The 17,994-nt window shown below is 38.4% G+C and overlaps 2 protein-coding genes across 3 annotated transcripts; both read left to right on the forward strand.

Moving 5' to 3' along the window:
* Positions 1-1,078: 1,078 nt before the first annotated feature.
* mpzl2b (myelin protein zero-like 2b) lies at positions 1,079-7,652 on the forward strand. Its single transcript, XM_077547411.1, has 5 exons — positions 1,079-1,385; positions 4,001-4,170; positions 4,535-4,745; positions 5,856-6,072; positions 6,853-7,652. The coding sequence occupies exons 1-5, from the start codon at positions 1,319-1,321 to the stop codon at positions 7,040-7,042; spliced, it is 855 nt and encodes a 284-aa protein (XP_077403537.1). The 5' UTR covers positions 1,079-1,318; the 3' UTR covers positions 7,043-7,652.
* Positions 7,653-9,820: 2,168 nt separating this feature from the next.
* Positions 9,821-16,020, forward strand: scn4bb (sodium channel, voltage-gated, type IV, beta b). Of its 2 annotated transcripts, none has more exons than XM_077545695.1 (6): positions 9,821-10,094; positions 10,225-10,402; positions 12,466-12,629; positions 12,705-12,924; positions 13,048-13,177; positions 13,293-16,020. In XM_077545695.1, exons 2-6 carry the CDS (start codon positions 10,312-10,314, stop codon positions 13,390-13,392), a joined length of 705 nt encoding a protein of 234 aa, XP_077401821.1. In that variant the 5' UTR covers positions 9,821-10,094; positions 10,225-10,311; the 3' UTR covers positions 13,393-16,020. The 2 variants fall into 2 exon arrangements, with proteins under 2 accessions (XP_077401821.1, XP_077401820.1); XM_077545694.1 differs by having other exon boundaries at positions 9,822-10,094; positions 10,246-10,402.
* Positions 16,021-17,994: the final 1,974 nt, after the last annotated feature.

A 17,994-nucleotide genomic window follows, 5' to 3' on the forward strand; every position in this document is an offset into this window, starting at 1 on the left:
TCGCAATGAATTATGGGAGATCATTTATTAACAAAAACAATAACAAAAAACTTAAATTTGTTTGTATTATTTTGCCTTGATATTTGACCATTCAAACAAAAATGTTCAATTCCTGTGCTTAAATTTATGTTTCTTTAATTGTTGTGCATTTAAAGAGTGCTGCCAATATATACATCAACTTTTTTTTAATGCACATTACAAGTATTTATAATAGAAGTGCTAACTAAATATAATAGAACAGCTGTACTGCAGGGATGTTAAAATGGTATTTTAATTATTTCCACTGCCTGTTGATCATTTTGTTTTTCATGTTAATGCTGTAAGTGATTCTCAATGGAAATAGTTTGGACTGTGAAGTGGAGTTGGCATTTATAAGATCTGCTTCCGCCTACTTTTTGGGGTCTCTTATTTCAATGTACCTGTACCGGTAAACTGTACTAAACACAGTATTGTATGCAAATGTGTTGTCTAGAGCAGTGGCCCCCAACCACCGGGCCGCGGCCCGGTACCAGGCCGTGGGTCATTTGGTACCGAAAGAAAAAAAATTGCATTCTTTTTAATTTTTTTCGAAAATGACGTTTTATTTTGAAAAGTAGCCGGATTCTGTCTGTTACATCCATTTCACTTGACAACTCTGTTGTTGGTGCGACGTTACGGACACCGTTAATAAAGTTGCACATGATTACACAGTAGATTTACGTTCATTATTATTATAGAGAAAATACCACAGTTTGTTTCTTGTCATTTTATTTTGTTTTTATCAGCTAAACCTTTAGATTGGGCCGTGAAAATATTGTCAGACATTAAACCGGTCCGTGGTACAGAAAAGGTTGGGGAACACTGGTCTAGAGTGTACCACGCCCAACTAAACTAAACTGAACTAAACTAAACTAAACTAAACTAAACTAAACTAAACTAAACTAAACTAAACTAAACTAAACTAAACTACTCATAATCGGCCACCAGGTGGAGCCAAAGATTGCTAGTATTTAATTTGTGTCACAGGAACTAACCTGCACACTTAAAATCTTGGGTTTAAAAAATAGGAGGGAAAAAACTATAAGTGATCTCAAACCAGAGGTACGTGAAGACAATTTGAGGAGGCAGAGCAACAGGTTAAGCAAGAAGTGGCCAAACACCGCCCATCAGGTGTGTTTTGTTCTCGTTCCGACTCAAGACGGTGGGCGTGACCGGAGTTTCAACTCAAGCATTCTTTTTTTTTTTTGGTTTGACTGTTGTTTTTTGCCACCCGTGGGGACATACATGTCTGCCCCATTTCTACTTTCACGAAGGGACTGTCCGAGTTAAGACGGCATCGATGTTTGCCAGTCTTACGTGTCCGACATGGCATCTGCTTCTCCTGGGAGGGTTCGTCGTCCTGTCAGGTGAGAGCCAAAGAAACTTCCGTGAGACATCCACGCATTGTTTGTATTTTTAACACGTTACGTTTCGCTTAAAGCGCCCCCCCCCCCTGTTTTTAAATTAGTATTGTATTGTTGTTTAGCACCTTCAAATATCACGCATACACGGTTTGGTAATGTGTTTGCTGTTCAGGCTCACTGGCCTGCTGCTTATGCAACCTTTAAACCGAGTTGTTGATTTCAGACATTTTGTATTCCAGCAACAACTGTCTCACAAAAGTTATGCTACTGAGGAAGCACTGCAAGCCCTCATTGAAAAAAAAAAGTAATTTTGAGATTTAAATTTCTTTCAAAAAGAGGCCCCTGACATGCATACGCACAGATTATCAATGAATACCTATTTTGGGAGGACAGACCATTTTCTTACATCCTGTTGAGGTGTCCGTTTTTTTTTATTTTATTTTTTTTTATATAAATTCATGAAAATGTCCGGTTGGCATTGCGTGACTAAGAGGAGGTGAAGTACGCTGTGTAATTGCGACTGGTACCACCATTTCAAGGCTGGGGCAAGTGTCCTGTTTTTTTTTTTTTTTTTTGTGGAAATGGGAATATGGTCAACTTAACTTCAAATGTCTTGATACAGCATTTGTATTGAATCTGATGTATGTTATTTTGAGTGGTCATTCAGTTTGACAAAACATTTGCCACTTCCTTTCACTTCATTAAAACAACAACTGTGACAGTCACAACGAATTCCAGAGGGAATATTTTCTTGTCAGAAGGGGCCCAATAACATGCCACGATCAACCTCTTAATGTAGCCTTTTTGGGTTTTTTTGACCACCAAATGGCCTTTTATGTTAATTAGTACACGAGGTATGTGTATGTGTGATATCGGAAGGTGTGTCGCTGAGGCACACCTTGCTGACTGGACACAATGTTATTAGCATTGGTATTAGATTTTCTTTAGTGACAAAGATAAACACACAATGTGTTTGAGCAAGCAAATTGGGAAACACCTTCAGTGATTTAAATCAGTTTTATGATTACTGTGGACGTGTCTCATTGTTTCCATCGCATTGTTTCCTTGTTATAATTTCATGTAATTGATTGCAGCTGACTAGTTTTTTTATTTTTATTTTTTACTTTCTCTTTCTTCTTCAGGGCATTCCAACTGGCTGTAATGGCATTAGCCAATGTTTGTGCAGTGGCTCAGGTTTCCCCACCCTTTATCAGAAAATTTATAGCCCTATCTGTAATTAGTATTTTTATATATTAATTTTCTCTGTGACCACACTTGTAACTCAAAAGATTATTATCTTAAATCATCTTGCCCCATTGAAATGAATGGAACAAGAACAACAAAAATGTTTAGAATGTTTTTTTTTTAATACTCGAAAATAGTTTTCTATAATATTGTAATGTATAAAAAGTCATGACACCATTTAATAGAAAGTAAAGTAATAAAATTGTTTTTGGTACACATCTTCTCTTGCTTCATTTCAATAGACAGTGTGCTGTTCCTTCTGGTATTTGTGTTTTGGCCACCTGGGGGCGGTGTAATACAGCCAGTCAAAAACTTATACGCAGCGCTACTGTTTTGTTTTTAGTTAAACTACTACTGTATATCAATGCTATATTGTTACCCTGACCATAGTGTTTACCATTTATCTTTTAGCATTAAGCTAGCAGACATGTGTAATTGTGTTTGTTTTGTTTATTTTGATAGAAAATATTAACTCTTTGACTGCCAAAAACGTTAAATAACGTTTAGTAAAATCCTATGGAGGAGTGCCAAAGACGTTGAAAGACGTTTGTTTCAAAACAGAGGTGAAACTAACCATTTTCTATTGTGGATTACTGAAAAACGGAATAAGGTAGAAACAAACTTTTTTTTTCTGATGAAAGATGAGAGTCCAATCTTTTTTTGGTAGTATGTGTGTTTCCATAGTCCAAACACATAATTTTCTATGGACCTTGAAATATCAGTCAAAATGCTTAAAATCGGCTGGCACCCACGGCATCCCTTTTCTGAAAACGTCTGGCAGTCAAAGAGTTAACTGGGAGTCCCAATAAATCGATAGAAGCCTCTTTTTCTTTTCTTTTTTAAGTATTGTTCACTATCAAACTGCTGCTTGCGGTCACGTAAATTGAGTTGTTTGATTCCACCATCTAGGGCTTGTATCATTTCGAAGTCAAAAAATATTATCGTATTCAAATGTCAGGCCACAAGTATCTCAAGGCACAACTGTACTTATACAACTTGGATTTAAAATTCATTTATTCATAATGTGTTCTCATAAGCTTCCTGTATGGATTTCAGTTTAGATATCCGGTGTATTTGCTAAAGGCAGTAACATCCAACCATACAACTATAACAGCATCCTTCCCCTTATCATGTTGCTAGCAGTTGTTTGGCATTTTTGCGCCCCCACCCCCGATTTTTACAGCTGCAAAATAGATTTTAATTTTATTGTTGTGTGTATCACTGGACATTATCGGTTTCTTCGTTGCCTTATCAGAAAGAATATTTGTTGTCCATCATCAGCTTGGCTACATGTGACCTTCAGACTCTGCAGCAATCATTAACAGTTTAGGAATGAGCCTAACTCTTTACTTTTTGCCCTCTTTTTTTTTTAGGAGTGACACACGTCTCAGGAATTGAGATCTATGCTCCGAGTGAGTTGGAGGTGGTGAACGGGACGACAGTTAAACTCAAGTGCACCTTCCGCTCCAGTCACGCTGTGTCGGCTCAGTCCGTTATCGTATCCTGGAATTTCCGACCACTGAATTCTAAAACAGAAGAATCGGTAGGTAAATCCTGTTACACAAGGAGAATGATGACTTTGCATGTACGGTCTTTAACAAGTCAACACATGCGTTACGCTCTTTTCATTGAACAACTGTTAGGCAGTGGCGGTAGACAGGTGTGTCATTTTCATCTTGCGTAAGTCGAAACTTGAACCCAGCCCAGTGGAATTAAACAGTACTAAAATGATCTAAAATGAGCTGAGTTGCATTCAGTTTCCACTGATCACCCGACATGTTTGAGTCCACCTGTCATAAAAAGACATCATTTGAAAAGGCACAGACTATTTTGGTTGAACTGCAATTTATAGTCCCAAAAATATGAAGTGTGTGTATATATACAATGTATTTGTGCATGTTTGTCAGGTGTTCTACTACCAGGAGATAGCGTACCCTCCTCAGAGCGGACGCTTTAAAAACCACGTGGTGTGGTCAGGAGATGTCACAAGTAATGACGCCTCCATCACCCTGCAAGAGGTGCCCCCAACGTTTAACGGCACGTACATCTGCAACGTGCGAAACCGCCCAGATGTGCACGGCAATAACAGAGAGACCGCGCTCAGAGTCGTCAACAAAGGTAAGCGTTAATTGCGTTGGTTTCCAAACTAATGTTGGAAACTTTCCATAGGATATTCTCTCTTTTCTTGATCCACACTACAGATGGAAAGATGGATGGATACATAGATAGCCAGCCTCAATCCCTCATAACATTTCATCAGTGGTGGAAAAAAAAAAAAAGTATCATACAAGTATTTAAAGGGGAAATCAACCCCAACATTTTCTTTACTAGAATATGTTCGCATTCTGATTAATAGTGTGTTTGTGGAATATGACTAAAGAAGCAAAGTCCACCTATCACGGCTAAACTTCCATCACGTGACCCAACATCACATGACCAAACTCACAAAACAGGCGAGCCATGATTGGTCATTACCCGAGCCCTGAGCAACTGTGATGTCATTTTAAGTCAACAGCAAAATGGCCGCTCCCTGAGATGGATTTTGCTGCTTAACGCGTATTCCACAAACGCAATATTAATCAGAATTGACAATTCCGAGGTCACAAGTCAAAATGGCGGTCTAGTGCTGCATTCGAAGACAAGAAGAAGGTGGGAAGTCTGACTTTATTTATTTTTATTTTTATTTTTATTTTTATTTTTATTTTTATTTTTATTTTTATTTTTATTTTTATTTTTATTTTTATTTTTATTTTTATTTTTATTTTTATTTTTATTTTTATTTTTATTTTTATTTTTACTTCAAACCAGGAAGTGTGCACGAAAACGCCCCTGAACTTGGAGATCCGAGTTGCGAAATCGAGAGAGCAGCTTTAAGTACCAGAATTGAATCAGTACTTCTACTTTTACCCAAGTCGTTTTTTTTTGTTTTTTTTTTAATACACAAGTATCTGTACTTCTACTCACAATTGAACAGACACACACTTACAAGCATGTCGAGAGCTTGGCCTTTGGCGAAAGTCTGTGCTCTCGGAGGTGTTGTTTAGTGGAGGAGGGTTATTAAATGAACTTGCTTAGTAAAAAATTCTGCCAGAGGAACTGCTAAAACCTTCTTGTGTTTATTTTTATAAACGTTATCGCTGTTCTCTGCAGCTGCAGTTGACGCATCTCGTCAATGAATATCTTTAGCCTTCTCCCTTATCAGGTTTTTTTTTTTTTTTTTGCTTCCAGTTTCCCTCTCCGAGATCACCATCCTGGTCATCGCAATCGTCGTCGGCTGTGTGCTTATCATGATCCTCCTCGGTATCTTCTTGGCCGTGAAGTTCTACAAGAGGAAGCACAGGGGCGAGGACATGGAGATGAACACACAGGAGGAGCCCAAGAGCAAGGAACCGAAACCCAAACCCAAACCCAAGCCCAAGCCCAAGCGCAAGGACCCGACAGTGTGGTGAGGGGCCACGGGGGCCGCCGCTCCTCTCCTGCTCTTCCTCTCGGGACTGGTGTGGCTATTTTGGGGAAAAGAGACTAATGATGGGTTGGGAGTGTTTTCTTCCATGTTTGCTCCTCCAATGTGAACCTTTCGAAATTTATTTAAATGTATGACAGTGTTAGATATTACGTATCACAAATTGCTGTGTTTCACAAAAAGCTGCCATTTTGCTATGTTGTTTTGATGACGCTGCCAAGTAAGAGATGTGAATATGGAGGAATCTTTCTACTGTTCTGGAAATAATTAATCTCAGTTCACAGCAGCAGTTTTGATCACCTTTGCCATGTAACATGAAATAGTCCACAACCACTACTCCAATGAGGCCTTACAATACAAAACTGTTGCTGCGAATTTAGTCACATCCTGTCTTTTCTGCTGTTCCTAAAGGTTGAAATCATGATATGAGCACATTAACATGTCTGGCTTATCAAATGTTTCCTGTTGATCAGCAGCTGTGAATTTGCTCGTTTGCCTTTTTCTACTTTGTGAATACAGGTAAAGAAACTAACAACTCCAGAGGCCAAACCCCAGACAACAATGAATTGGGGTTTTTGAGTGTATGAATGCTCATGTGGCTTTCAGTAGTTTTTCTTCCTCTGTGGTAGGCCGACTAGGTCAAGCTGAGCATTCTGGGTATTACTGCACAATAAACTTTGGGCGTTTTGCTTATTTGCTACGCTTTCCTATTAGCAGGCCATCTCACATGTTGTTTGTTTTGTTAATGCCGGGCTGCATCAGTAAACCAGAGGAAGCGGTTCATCTGACTCTTGCGAAGAAGCTACTGGAAGTTGATAGCTCAGATGATGAAGAGTCTGAGCCGAGCAGTGGAGATGATGACGAGGAGGATGACGTTGAAGGAGAAGATGATGATGACGACGACGACGACGACGATGACGATGATGATGATGATGGTGACGATGATGATTAAGTCAGTCATTTTTGAGTCCTGTTTGGCCTTACCTTTGACAAGCACAAAGACGAGCGGTATGAATTTGATCCGTTTGCTATCGGGATTACACCATAACTAAACAATTTTCCTGTAAGCAGTTATTGGTGAACAACATTGACCAACCAGGGGACAGAAAATGGCGGTATATGACCCTGAATGTGAGATGGACGTGAAGATTGTTCAGCCTTGGTGTAGCATCTGCGCTCTACTGAGTGCTAGTCACGTCAGTGCTTTTTTGTACAAGGTGATTGTCATTGTGCTGTAGCTTCTTTTGGCTGCATTTATTCTGCTGCTGATGGACAAGTGATGTCATGATTTTTTTTTTTGTATGTGTTTGAACAAACAAGCAGAGGCAATTTACACCCTCTTAATAATGCACACAATGTGTTTGCAGTCACTAAGATTATCTGTTAATTGAACACCCCGCTACTTAAACCTACTACCAAGCACCATTTTTCATTTTCACAGTTCAAAATTTTTAGTTTGTCTGTACAAACTTTGCACTTACGATTTTGTGTTTGGATTTTGTACAGTTTTTGTCTAATAGTCTAAAATGTTATTTGTAACTGGAATAAACTATTTGAAAGCATGTCATGGAATGTGTTTTGATCTGAACGTTATAGAGGAAATGACTACAGCATTTGTGCTGAATGTTATTAAATTTTCTTGACGCATCACCTGCGTGTGGTGTGTTTGTGAATGAGTTTTGAGCTGACAAGTCTTAAAGATGTGGAAGCTAAGGAAATGTCAAGCTACACACGCACGCACACACACGCACATACACATACTCACCCACATACAAAAAAAAAAAATATATATATATATATGTGTGTGTGTGTATATGTATATATATGTATATATATTTAAATAAAAAAAAACATTTATTAAATTTTTTTAATTTATTTGTTTTTTTTTAAAAAAAAGGAGAGCAATGATGATGTCAAATCGAATGAACAATACTGAGCTCTCCTGAGAAAAAAAAAAAAGATGTGGAAGCTAAGGAAATGTCAAGCTAAGTGTGTGTATTTAATGCTGTCGCTATGGAAGTGGGTGTGTGAGTTTTGTGTTATACCTGAAAGGCTACTTAAGGAATTTAGAAATACATGTGCAGTACACCTGACAGACACTCACTATGTGCAGCAGGCTGTCACTCAAAAAGCAAGAAAGCTTTTCTTTCTTGTTGATGGGTTTGAAAGAGTTCCCACTCGCTTCTGTGTTCACCGAGCCTAGTAGGAGGATGAGTGTGGTTAGCCTGCAGACTTGCCACAATTAGCTCTCATTTAGAACCGCACATCCTGCAAAGCACCCATTACTCCACCTCCTGCCGGATAACGCTGCCCGTTTCCTACCTGAACCACAACTGTTCTCAGAAAAGAAACGGACTAAAAACAAGTTGCTTCCTTGAGCTCTATGCGCAACTGCATTTTTACAGGGAAAGAATAATAAATTCGCCACGGCCCCCGCCCACCCAACTCTCTTATCTATATTAGCCTGGAGGAGAGAGAGAGAGAGAGAGAGAGAGAGAGAGAAGAGAGAGAGAGAGAGAGAGAGAGAGAGAGAGAGAGAGAGAGAGAGAGAGAGTCAACTTTACCAGTTCTAGCACCCTAGCCCGCTAGCCCGCTAGCCTGTTTACCTGCTTCTGCATCTAACGTTTACAGCAAAACCACATAACCTAGCAGCTAATGGGCTAGCAGGCAGATATGTTGTCCGGAATGACGGTGCTTAGTAGGCTACATATGTAGTGAGAGAAGGCTGACTAATGGCAGAAAGTTTAAGTGTGTATTTGGGTTTGGTTTTAGCCACTCTCGAAAAATACGGACATTTGAAATGGAGTTTAACGCTATAAAACCCTCACTACTGCGGGTCCATTTCTGCTGTGTTTTTTGGTCCTTTTTTTGGTAATACTATTCGTCAAAAATTCAATGCTGTTCTCGGTTTTTGCATATGATTTCAGAACTTACACAATACAACTCGCTGACACATTCGCCAAGCAAATTTGGACAACTCCAAACATCCAATTTTGTGGGAACAGTTTGGCGCTGGCCCTTTCCTCTTCCAACATGCACCAATACACAAAGCAAGGTCCATGAAAACATGGATGACAGAGAGATGATCTCAACCTGATACAGCTTTGGGATGAATTAGGGCGGATAAATAGTTACCTACTGTTTGAAATAATTAAAAAGAATCAGAATGTTGGCTCCTAATGGTTAAAAATACAACACAAGTCAACTGACAATGACTAATATTGTGAGCTAAGATGTTCATCTGTAATGTCCTGCAGTGAATATTGCATCAGTCTTCCTCGCTGATGACTGAACGTGTTTAATCTAAAGGAGCTGTCACGTGAAAACATGATTGCGCCACTCATGTCACAATACACTTACAACTGCCAGATCACAGCCGGTAGCCTACTGTGTGGCATGCGGTATGTGAGTTTGACCTTTTGAGCATAGCATGGGACGCGCATGCATCATCGATACATAATAGCTACATGTTTATGAACGGGTCCACTAGAGGCATATGAAGGAAATAATGCAGCCTTATGAATGCTCGCCATGTGGTGTGGATCGACCCTGGGGCTGCATTACACAAGCCCAATCTGCACTGCAGAACTTTTCCCTGCTCATCACAAACACTCTGACAAAAGTGCCTGCATACACACCGCGAGTCAGCAGAGGGGCCGGGGGAGGGAGGCTGGGAGTGAGCGCAGGATGGAAGGGGGGGCGGGGGGGTGATGAGGGAGAGAAGTGGCAAGGTGCCAGCGTAGAGGACAGGCAAAAGTTGTTCGATAGCCTGAGGGGTGAGTAGGAGGAGGAGTCAGCTGCTTTGGGGGTCTCCAGTGGCGGCGTTTCCTCCCGTCTCTAATTGTCTCTCTAGCCGGCTGCTCCTGCAACGTGGCAGCCGCTGCAGTGAGAGTGCGGACTGGCAGATTCTCCTTGAATGAACCCTGACGGTGCAGCACGGTGAGAGTTGGCCGCCGAGACGCCGCGCTGTGGGCCTGAGAGGGAACACTGCCCGGCACAAGCAGGTAGGCATTGTTATCGCTTGAACTTGAGCTTACCGGTCAGTCATGCCTCTTTTTTTGCAGGTTTGCAGGACACTTTGCAACTTTTACTCATACCTAATGTTTCATTAGAATATTTACTACTTTAAAGTAGTTTACCTTGTCTTGGTTCCAGATTCAGCTGCTGAGGCTGAGCAGGGGTAAAGGAAATTTTCACAAGTCAGGCTTGGTTGGATCTTGCATGGGCATGGAGGTCCATGGGATCTGGATTGATGCCCTGAGGCTGGGCCTTCCACACGCAACCTTTAACCTGATCGTCACACTACTGCTTGGTAATGTCCATCTCAAAATTTCTCAACTGACCTTTGCACATTAACGTTAACAAACTTTCTATTATGATTCGATTTGCTTTGGTGACTGAACTTAAATTTGACATTAACTGCCAGATTAAATTGAATGAATCAAGTTTTTAGGGAAGGATGTGGCCAGGACTGACTACGGCATTTAGAGAGCATCAAAAATCCTTAAGCGTTAATGCACATGATGCCATGATTTGTTGTCAATTAGATTTGCATTATGCATAGAGGCAGTTAATGCGATGGTACCTCTGGGTGCACTACACTTGCTAAAACACAGAGATTGAAGTTCAGTAAACATTTGATAACTTTGAAATGTCTACAGTTGACATCATCTTATGATACTGCGCTAACGGATTGTGTATTGGATATGTAATTGTCAGCACGCAGGAATATGAACACAGGAGAGGTGTTAGTAGCGCTACCCTTACTGTTACTATTTTTGCAAACTCACCATGCACCAAAGCAGAAGAGGAATTGATATAGCGAGGGCGCGATGTGAAGGAATCAATAAGAGTCTCTCAACATATGACCTCCTTCACTCTCCCTGTTTGCCGCAATGATGCTTGACCTCATTTTGACCTTGGCGTTGAAATGAGCAAATTGAGAAACGTACACCGCAAACGGCATCGAAAGTTTATTAGCAAACGCATGCCCCGGCTATTTTGGTTTCAGCATGTGTGTGGCTTTGTTTTCTCTGCGTCATTGCACCTGAGACTTGCACAAAAGCTTTGTCAGCATGTAGTTTACACAATACGCACTAGATGGAAGCATTAAACACAAGTGGGGTAGGAAGGGACTGACGTTACCATTTCAGAATTGAGGTCTACCGGCAATCAATGTAATTTAAATTGATTTCAATTGTGAAAAAATGATTTTGTGTCCAGTATAAGTACATTTGTGAGTAAATTGAGAGGTTATCATTAATGTAGTGTTTATATCAGGCACTTGGCTGGAGGAGGGCCACAATTTTTCATCAGTGCTACTACATAGGACTGCGCACTTCCTAACCAAATGTATGACAAAAATGCGATTTCAAATATGGACAAAATACATGCAAAATATGTGCTCTTAATATATATTTTTTTAATGTATGTATAAAAGATCCAGTAACCTAACCAAACAACAAAATACTTGAAGGAAACAATAAAAATATTTTTTTTCCCAGTGCAAATGTCCATTCAAGTATAGCAGAAAACTGCTGAACAAGAAACTAACATTAAGTGCAAGAACTCATTTGTCCTTTTTTCCCCCCACAAAAATAAACACACTCAAAATGTTTATTTTATAAAGGTACTCTTTGTCCTGCATATTATTCTAAATCCGCAAAAAAAAATAAAAAAATAGGTTACTCACGTTGGAGTATAGGGCTGGAAAAGGCCCCAGTATAAGTGTAACTAAAACATATGCCATCTAGGGGCGAATGATGATAGTACAACTTAATGTATGTTTATTAAAAAAAAAAAAAGAGAGAGAGAGAGCAATGATGATGATGTCAAATCGGTAAAATTCACCAAATTAACAATATTGAGCTCTCTCGGGAAAAAATAAATAAATAAATAAAAAGCTAATACAACTTAAAACTACAGTCAAACCCTGCATATTCGTGGATGTTCTTCTTTTTCTTGTTTATTTTCTTTCTTTTTTTGTCATGGTTTTTGCGATTTACCCTTTTCTCCTCAAATTCCGCTCGTTTTTTCATGGATAACGTATATTGAATCCTTATCGGCGTTTTTTTTTTTTTTTTGAATAATTTTTTTGTTGTTAAAAAAAAGTTATTGATTTATTTATAATTACTCACTCAGAGTATGGTTGCAGACCACTATGGAGAGAAATGTGTGTCTTTATCTTCAATCAAACAAAAAAGGATTCGAAATTTAAAAAAAAATGAATGCAAAACAACAACAACAATGATTTGCAAAGAAAAAAACGGATTTGGGGGGAGGAGTTTAAATCACTTTTCCAGTTTGGTTGAAAATAAAGACACACATTTCTCTCCATAGGAAACACAGGTCTAATCCTAATGTGTTGCTTTACAGTTGTGAAGTCTGCTCAGACCTTGGAGATGTCTGTAGGCAAGATTCCGTTCCTGGAGGCCGTCAATGGCAGCACAGTCTTGTTGCCCTGCAAATATTCCAGCTGCATCGGCATTGAGAACCTTTATTTTAGATGGCAGTTCAATGACAACGGCACCATGCAGATGGTAAGCCCTCTTTTTTTTAATTATTATTATTTTTTTGCCTGTGTCGGTTTTGACGGTGTTCGTCTTTGCCGTCAGGTGTGTGACGCAATGATACCGTCGGACGGGGTGGTGCCAAAGGTGAAGATGTATAAAGATCGGTTCGATTTTGTGGGGATGAACCAGGACAACAACATTTCCATCTTGTTGTGGAACATTACTTTTGAGGATGCAGGCCAGTACACTTGCTTTGGTCGCAACCGCAAAGAATATGACAAGAACCACAGCGCCATCTACGAACTCATTGTAGTGAGCGAGTGTGAGTGTGTCACTCTTTTCTGGTAATGAAGATCAATCTGTACTAGGATGCATTATGACTTGTTATCAAAGTCATTATAAATGTTGTGTATAGGGCCAGTGACTCTTTTTCTCTTTTTTGCAGTGACCGTGGTGGACAAAACGCTGACGATCATCATAGCTTCTGCCGTGGGCGGAGCTATTGGGCTGCTCATGGGCTTCATGCTGCTGAAGAACTTCACTCTCTTTGTTCTTTCCAAGCTTGAGGAGAAAAAGTGAGTTGTTTGTTTTTGTTGTTGTTGCGTGGCAGTCCCTTTTTTTTTCCTGACAGCTTGAGATGTTGTTGATGTATGTTCTTCTCCTTTTTCCTTCCTCCAATCCCGCGGGCAGTAAGGAGTGCCTTGTAACGTCATCAGGGATTGACAACACAGAAAATGGCCTCTCAGGATCTAAAGTGGATTCAAAACCCAAACCTACAAAACCGAAATGAGGAATTGCATGCATTTTAATTCAACCTTAGGAGTGCTTTTATGTATAGGCCACCATTGCAGAATTGTACTATACAGGCACGATATGTTTGGCGGGGAAAAAAATGTGCCTGCCTGGCTTTGATTTTCAAATGTACATGCAATGCACAGAATATAAGATTTTAGATGCTTTTGTCAAACGTGCACAGTTTTACACATATAAGATACAACCAAAGACACCGAAGTTTAATTTTTAGACCTCCTATATTTCAATTAGTACTCAGCATTTTTCCATCAAAACAAAAGCGCTCGTTTTTCTTTTCCAAGCACTTAATATGCTAAACATGGCTTTACTAATCATCAGTCAAGTCATATTTGTTTACACGGCAAGTCATTATGATTCAAATATGTGTGGTACTATGAAATAATTTTTTTTTATTTGCAAGAGAAAAAATGTAAAGTTAAATCTTTCTCTCGTAATGGTTTGCATACTAACACATAACAATTGCTTTGGTAATTGCAGTTTTGCACAGTAATTTTACTTGAATGTGACATTCAAAATGTACCTTGTAAAAAAAATAGTAGGCCCCCCTCTGCTTGTTTCTATGTTTGATATAATTACATTTAAGTTTATCTGAAAGTGCGGACACACTACTTGCAAATATTACAAAAATAGGGATTATATCATACGCTTCTCTTGAACTAGACAATCCTCCCAAGTACCCTTGTGAATGTCTTACCAGTGTTGCTGCTTTTATGAAAAATAACTAATGCAATTCATGCATGTGACATGAGTCAGCATTTAGAACGCCTCAAAAAACAACAACAACAACAAAAGTATATGAGGGGTTATATATTCTATTACAACGAAAGTAATAATAGCTTAAGCTTTGGGAGGTAAAGTCATAAAAGCTAATATACAGCAAAATCATATTCCATATGGCCATGCATTGTGTCCTACCTGCTGTATTATTCCATGCTGGTGTTAGTTTTTTCAGGAGGTATTTTAAAAAAAAATTAAGCAAAAAAAGATGCCTTGTCCTGAGAATTTAGATGAACCTCCATGACCATGTGACTTGGTCTCACATTGCACGCTGGGTAGTGTAGTGTTCTGCAGATTGATTGTGCCAAGCAAGGATAATCATCAAATCATCAAAATCATCAAATGAGCAACACATCAGGAAATGAATGTACACCTGTTACGGTATGTTTTGTATGTATAAAATTGCACCTTGAAAAGTTTACCTCTGGCGTGTGGCGTGTGAAATGCTCAAGTGAATGACCACACCTGCAACAGGTGTTGCATCAATGTGCTGTAGTGTGATTTCTTCTGTTAATACTAATTGTACTGTGCCTCCATAAGCAATACTATAATAAAGGATGGGTGTCCTTGCAGGTTAGCCATCATATTGATTCAAATGAAAAACCTGTTAGGTTTTCATTTGAACACTTGAAAGAGGCTGGATTGATATCGCAAAAAGGTATACAATGACTTGATAATCACCGCTCAGGTTTTGAGAGAGCTGCAGGTACACCAAAATTCAGTTCAATGGGTCGAGATACACAATACTCTTTGAGGTTTAAAATTGACAAACTGAAATAATTTAATTTCATGGAAATTATCCCAGATTACTGATTCCCAATTATATGACTCATGTGGTGATGCACCTCTGAATTCTTTACTCTTTAGAGTAAACTGAATTAATGTTTTCCTCCTTGGAAACTCAAGGAGATCATTTTGGAAGATAAATTAACTCATGCCATTCATTGGCGGCTATAGACGTCAAAAATTAATTTGAAGTATTTCTATTTAACATTTTTTTCTACTTTTGTTAACAAGAGTTATGAAAACCTAGAATTTTTTTTTAGAACACGTATAAAATTTGTGATTAATCGTGAGTTAACTATTGAAGTCATGCAATTAATTACAATAGAAAAATGTAACCGCCTGATGCGATAAAAAAAAGTAATTCATAAAAATTAGGGGCGTCAGGTGATTAAAAATTGTAATCTTAATTAATTGCCTGGCTTCACTCTGTTCTAAATGTAGAATAAAAAAAAATCTAGGTTTTCATACTCTTGTTAACAAAAGTGGATTTTTTTTTAAATAGAAATAGAATTTTTGACGTCTATAGCCGTCAATGGCAGTGAATGAGTTAAGATACATTTGGGTGAAGATTTTTGTTGTTGTTGTTAAATTGTATTTATTGAAGTTTGTTGTGTATATTCTGATGGCGAGGAAAGTAGAACGATCGTCGATCACCAGTTCTATGCAAATGAAAAAAACAAGCGCATGCTCTGACTGTAAAAAAAAACAACAACTGGAAAATAACAATGATCCTCTGAGTCACTGTGATTATATTGCAAGCAATACAATTTAATATGTACTGGGTCAGGATGTTGTGATGGGCTACAGGGAGAATAGGGAACATCCAGAAAGGACCATCTCGTGGGTTTGGACCCACGTTCTTGATCAGAATCTGCAGTCTGCAGACTTAACTAAGTCATTCTCCATCGCTGCACGCTAATAATACTCAGCTAAGAGGCTCTGGTTTGCTCTCAGATGATGTCCCTGCCTTTAGAAGTTCTCCCTGTATATCAGCTATTGACCTGTTTATTACTGAAACAACAAAATAAAGTTTGGAAGCAAACGTTTGTCGTACTCATTTTGTCAGCACAACCTCAGAAATAGTAAGTTCTCAAAGTACCACAATACTGGCCAACATTAACATACAGAAACATAGAAGGTCTAAATGTTTCCTAAAAACTAATAAGGGGTTTTTACACCCCTCCAAACCAATACAATTATTGCAAGCCAATGTAACATTATGCAGTCTTTGATCAGCAACTTTGTTTTTTGGAAATATATTTGTGCATTTATTTAAATAATGACTCAATTTAAAATGTATTGCACACAAAAATAAATACATTCAAAACAAACGTGTAAATGTACTGTACTCTACTTTAAAGTTCAGTATAACTCAACTGTAATTAAAAAAGTACTGTAGTTTAAAAGTAAAAAAATATTTTTAATCGTTAGCAGGTTGTAAGCATAGCTACACCTTTGATTCTATTTTTTATTGCCTGTTTTCTATTTTATTTAAATCAGTGATTATTTCGAAAAACCCTTGGAGGAAGCCCACACACCACTAGGGGAACTAAGGGGACATTTTGAGAAGTCACATTTTTTAAACAAAAGGGCACAACATAAACCACTAACAACAGAATAAACATAACAGTGAGAAAAGAAAAGCAAACATGTTATACAACAGTTTTCCCCAACATTTATTTAGCCAAAACATTACAAAAATCATACCACACTCACCATCGAAAAAGATACTATAAAATCTGGGCATGTTTATCTGAACACAAAATTACTACTCTCTTTAATCAATGGCAACAAGTGAATTCACAGGTTAATTGTAACTTCTGCCATCCAGTGGAAGAACATTGAATTGTTCTGCCTGTCACCGTACTATACGTCTCTGTCATGAACAAAGATAAATCATTTGTATGATAATAACTCAATAATAATTTTCATGAAAATTAGTTTTATTTTCCCTCCCACCTCTAATAACAGTGATTGGGAATCACTGCAAATGAAATATACAACAGATAAAACGAATACCCCCGTGACACTGCTAGCACTTGGTATAGTCCAATTACCTCAACTTCTTCTTTCTATTTTTTTTGTAATCATCTGTGTTGCCAGTTTAGATAGTGTACTAGTGTGTCGACTTCACCTGATATTTCCTTGAGATGACAGCAGCAGACAACTACTGGTAAGAAAATAAATTTATGTTAACTTTATATATCTACACTAGAAGGGTGAACTAAATTGTATGAACTGAAAAAATGGTGGCGGTTAATGGAACTTTTACTAGCCTAGCATAGCTTGTGAACATATGTTTCTTATTCATTTTACTAATCACACACCACTCTCACACTTAATGTTACATCGTCGTTATCATTTAGTTTGTTCAATATTCTCAATTTCTCACTAATCCAAACCAAGTACAGTAGCATACGTTGTTTTATTGCTGTTGTGTACACAGTTGACAGGGTGCATTTTCACATACAACCAGCAGATGTCAGGAGTGTTTTAAATTTGGACACACAATCTCTTGCTATCAACTGGGTGCAGAATGGTTTTAGTTTCCCAATCTTTATTGAGCCAACACGGCACATGTTTTATGCATACATTTCACGGCACATTACCAAACTGCAATGTCACTTAAATATACACACTGAAATGATGATAATCTCGTCTCATTACATACGAAATTACTTAATCTGGGTGAAACCTGAATCCCTTGAACATGATTTTTGTTGTTGTTGTTGTTATGAATGGCAACAGTTGAACACGAATGAAAGTTCTGCCATCTAGTGGAAGAGTATTTAATGTCCCGTCTGTCATTTTAAATCGCTGGCACAGACAGAACAAAGATACTGTATACCATGCATTAGTTTTAGTGATTAAATGGGAGCAATATTTACCTAACACAATGGTCAAAACACTATAGTTTTACCAGAGGGTGCTAACTTTCAGTGTGAAAATTGTCAAGCCATCGTTTTAATTTGTCTAAAAAATGGATGGATGGATAAAAAAAAATGTGACCCACAAA

The sequence above is a fragment of the Vanacampus margaritifer genome, chromosome 16 (assembly GCF_051991255.1).
Source record: "Vanacampus margaritifer isolate UIUO_Vmar chromosome 16, RoL_Vmar_1.0, whole genome shotgun sequence".
NCBI classification, from domain to species: Eukaryota; Metazoa; Chordata; class Actinopteri; order Syngnathiformes; family Syngnathidae; genus Vanacampus; species Vanacampus margaritifer.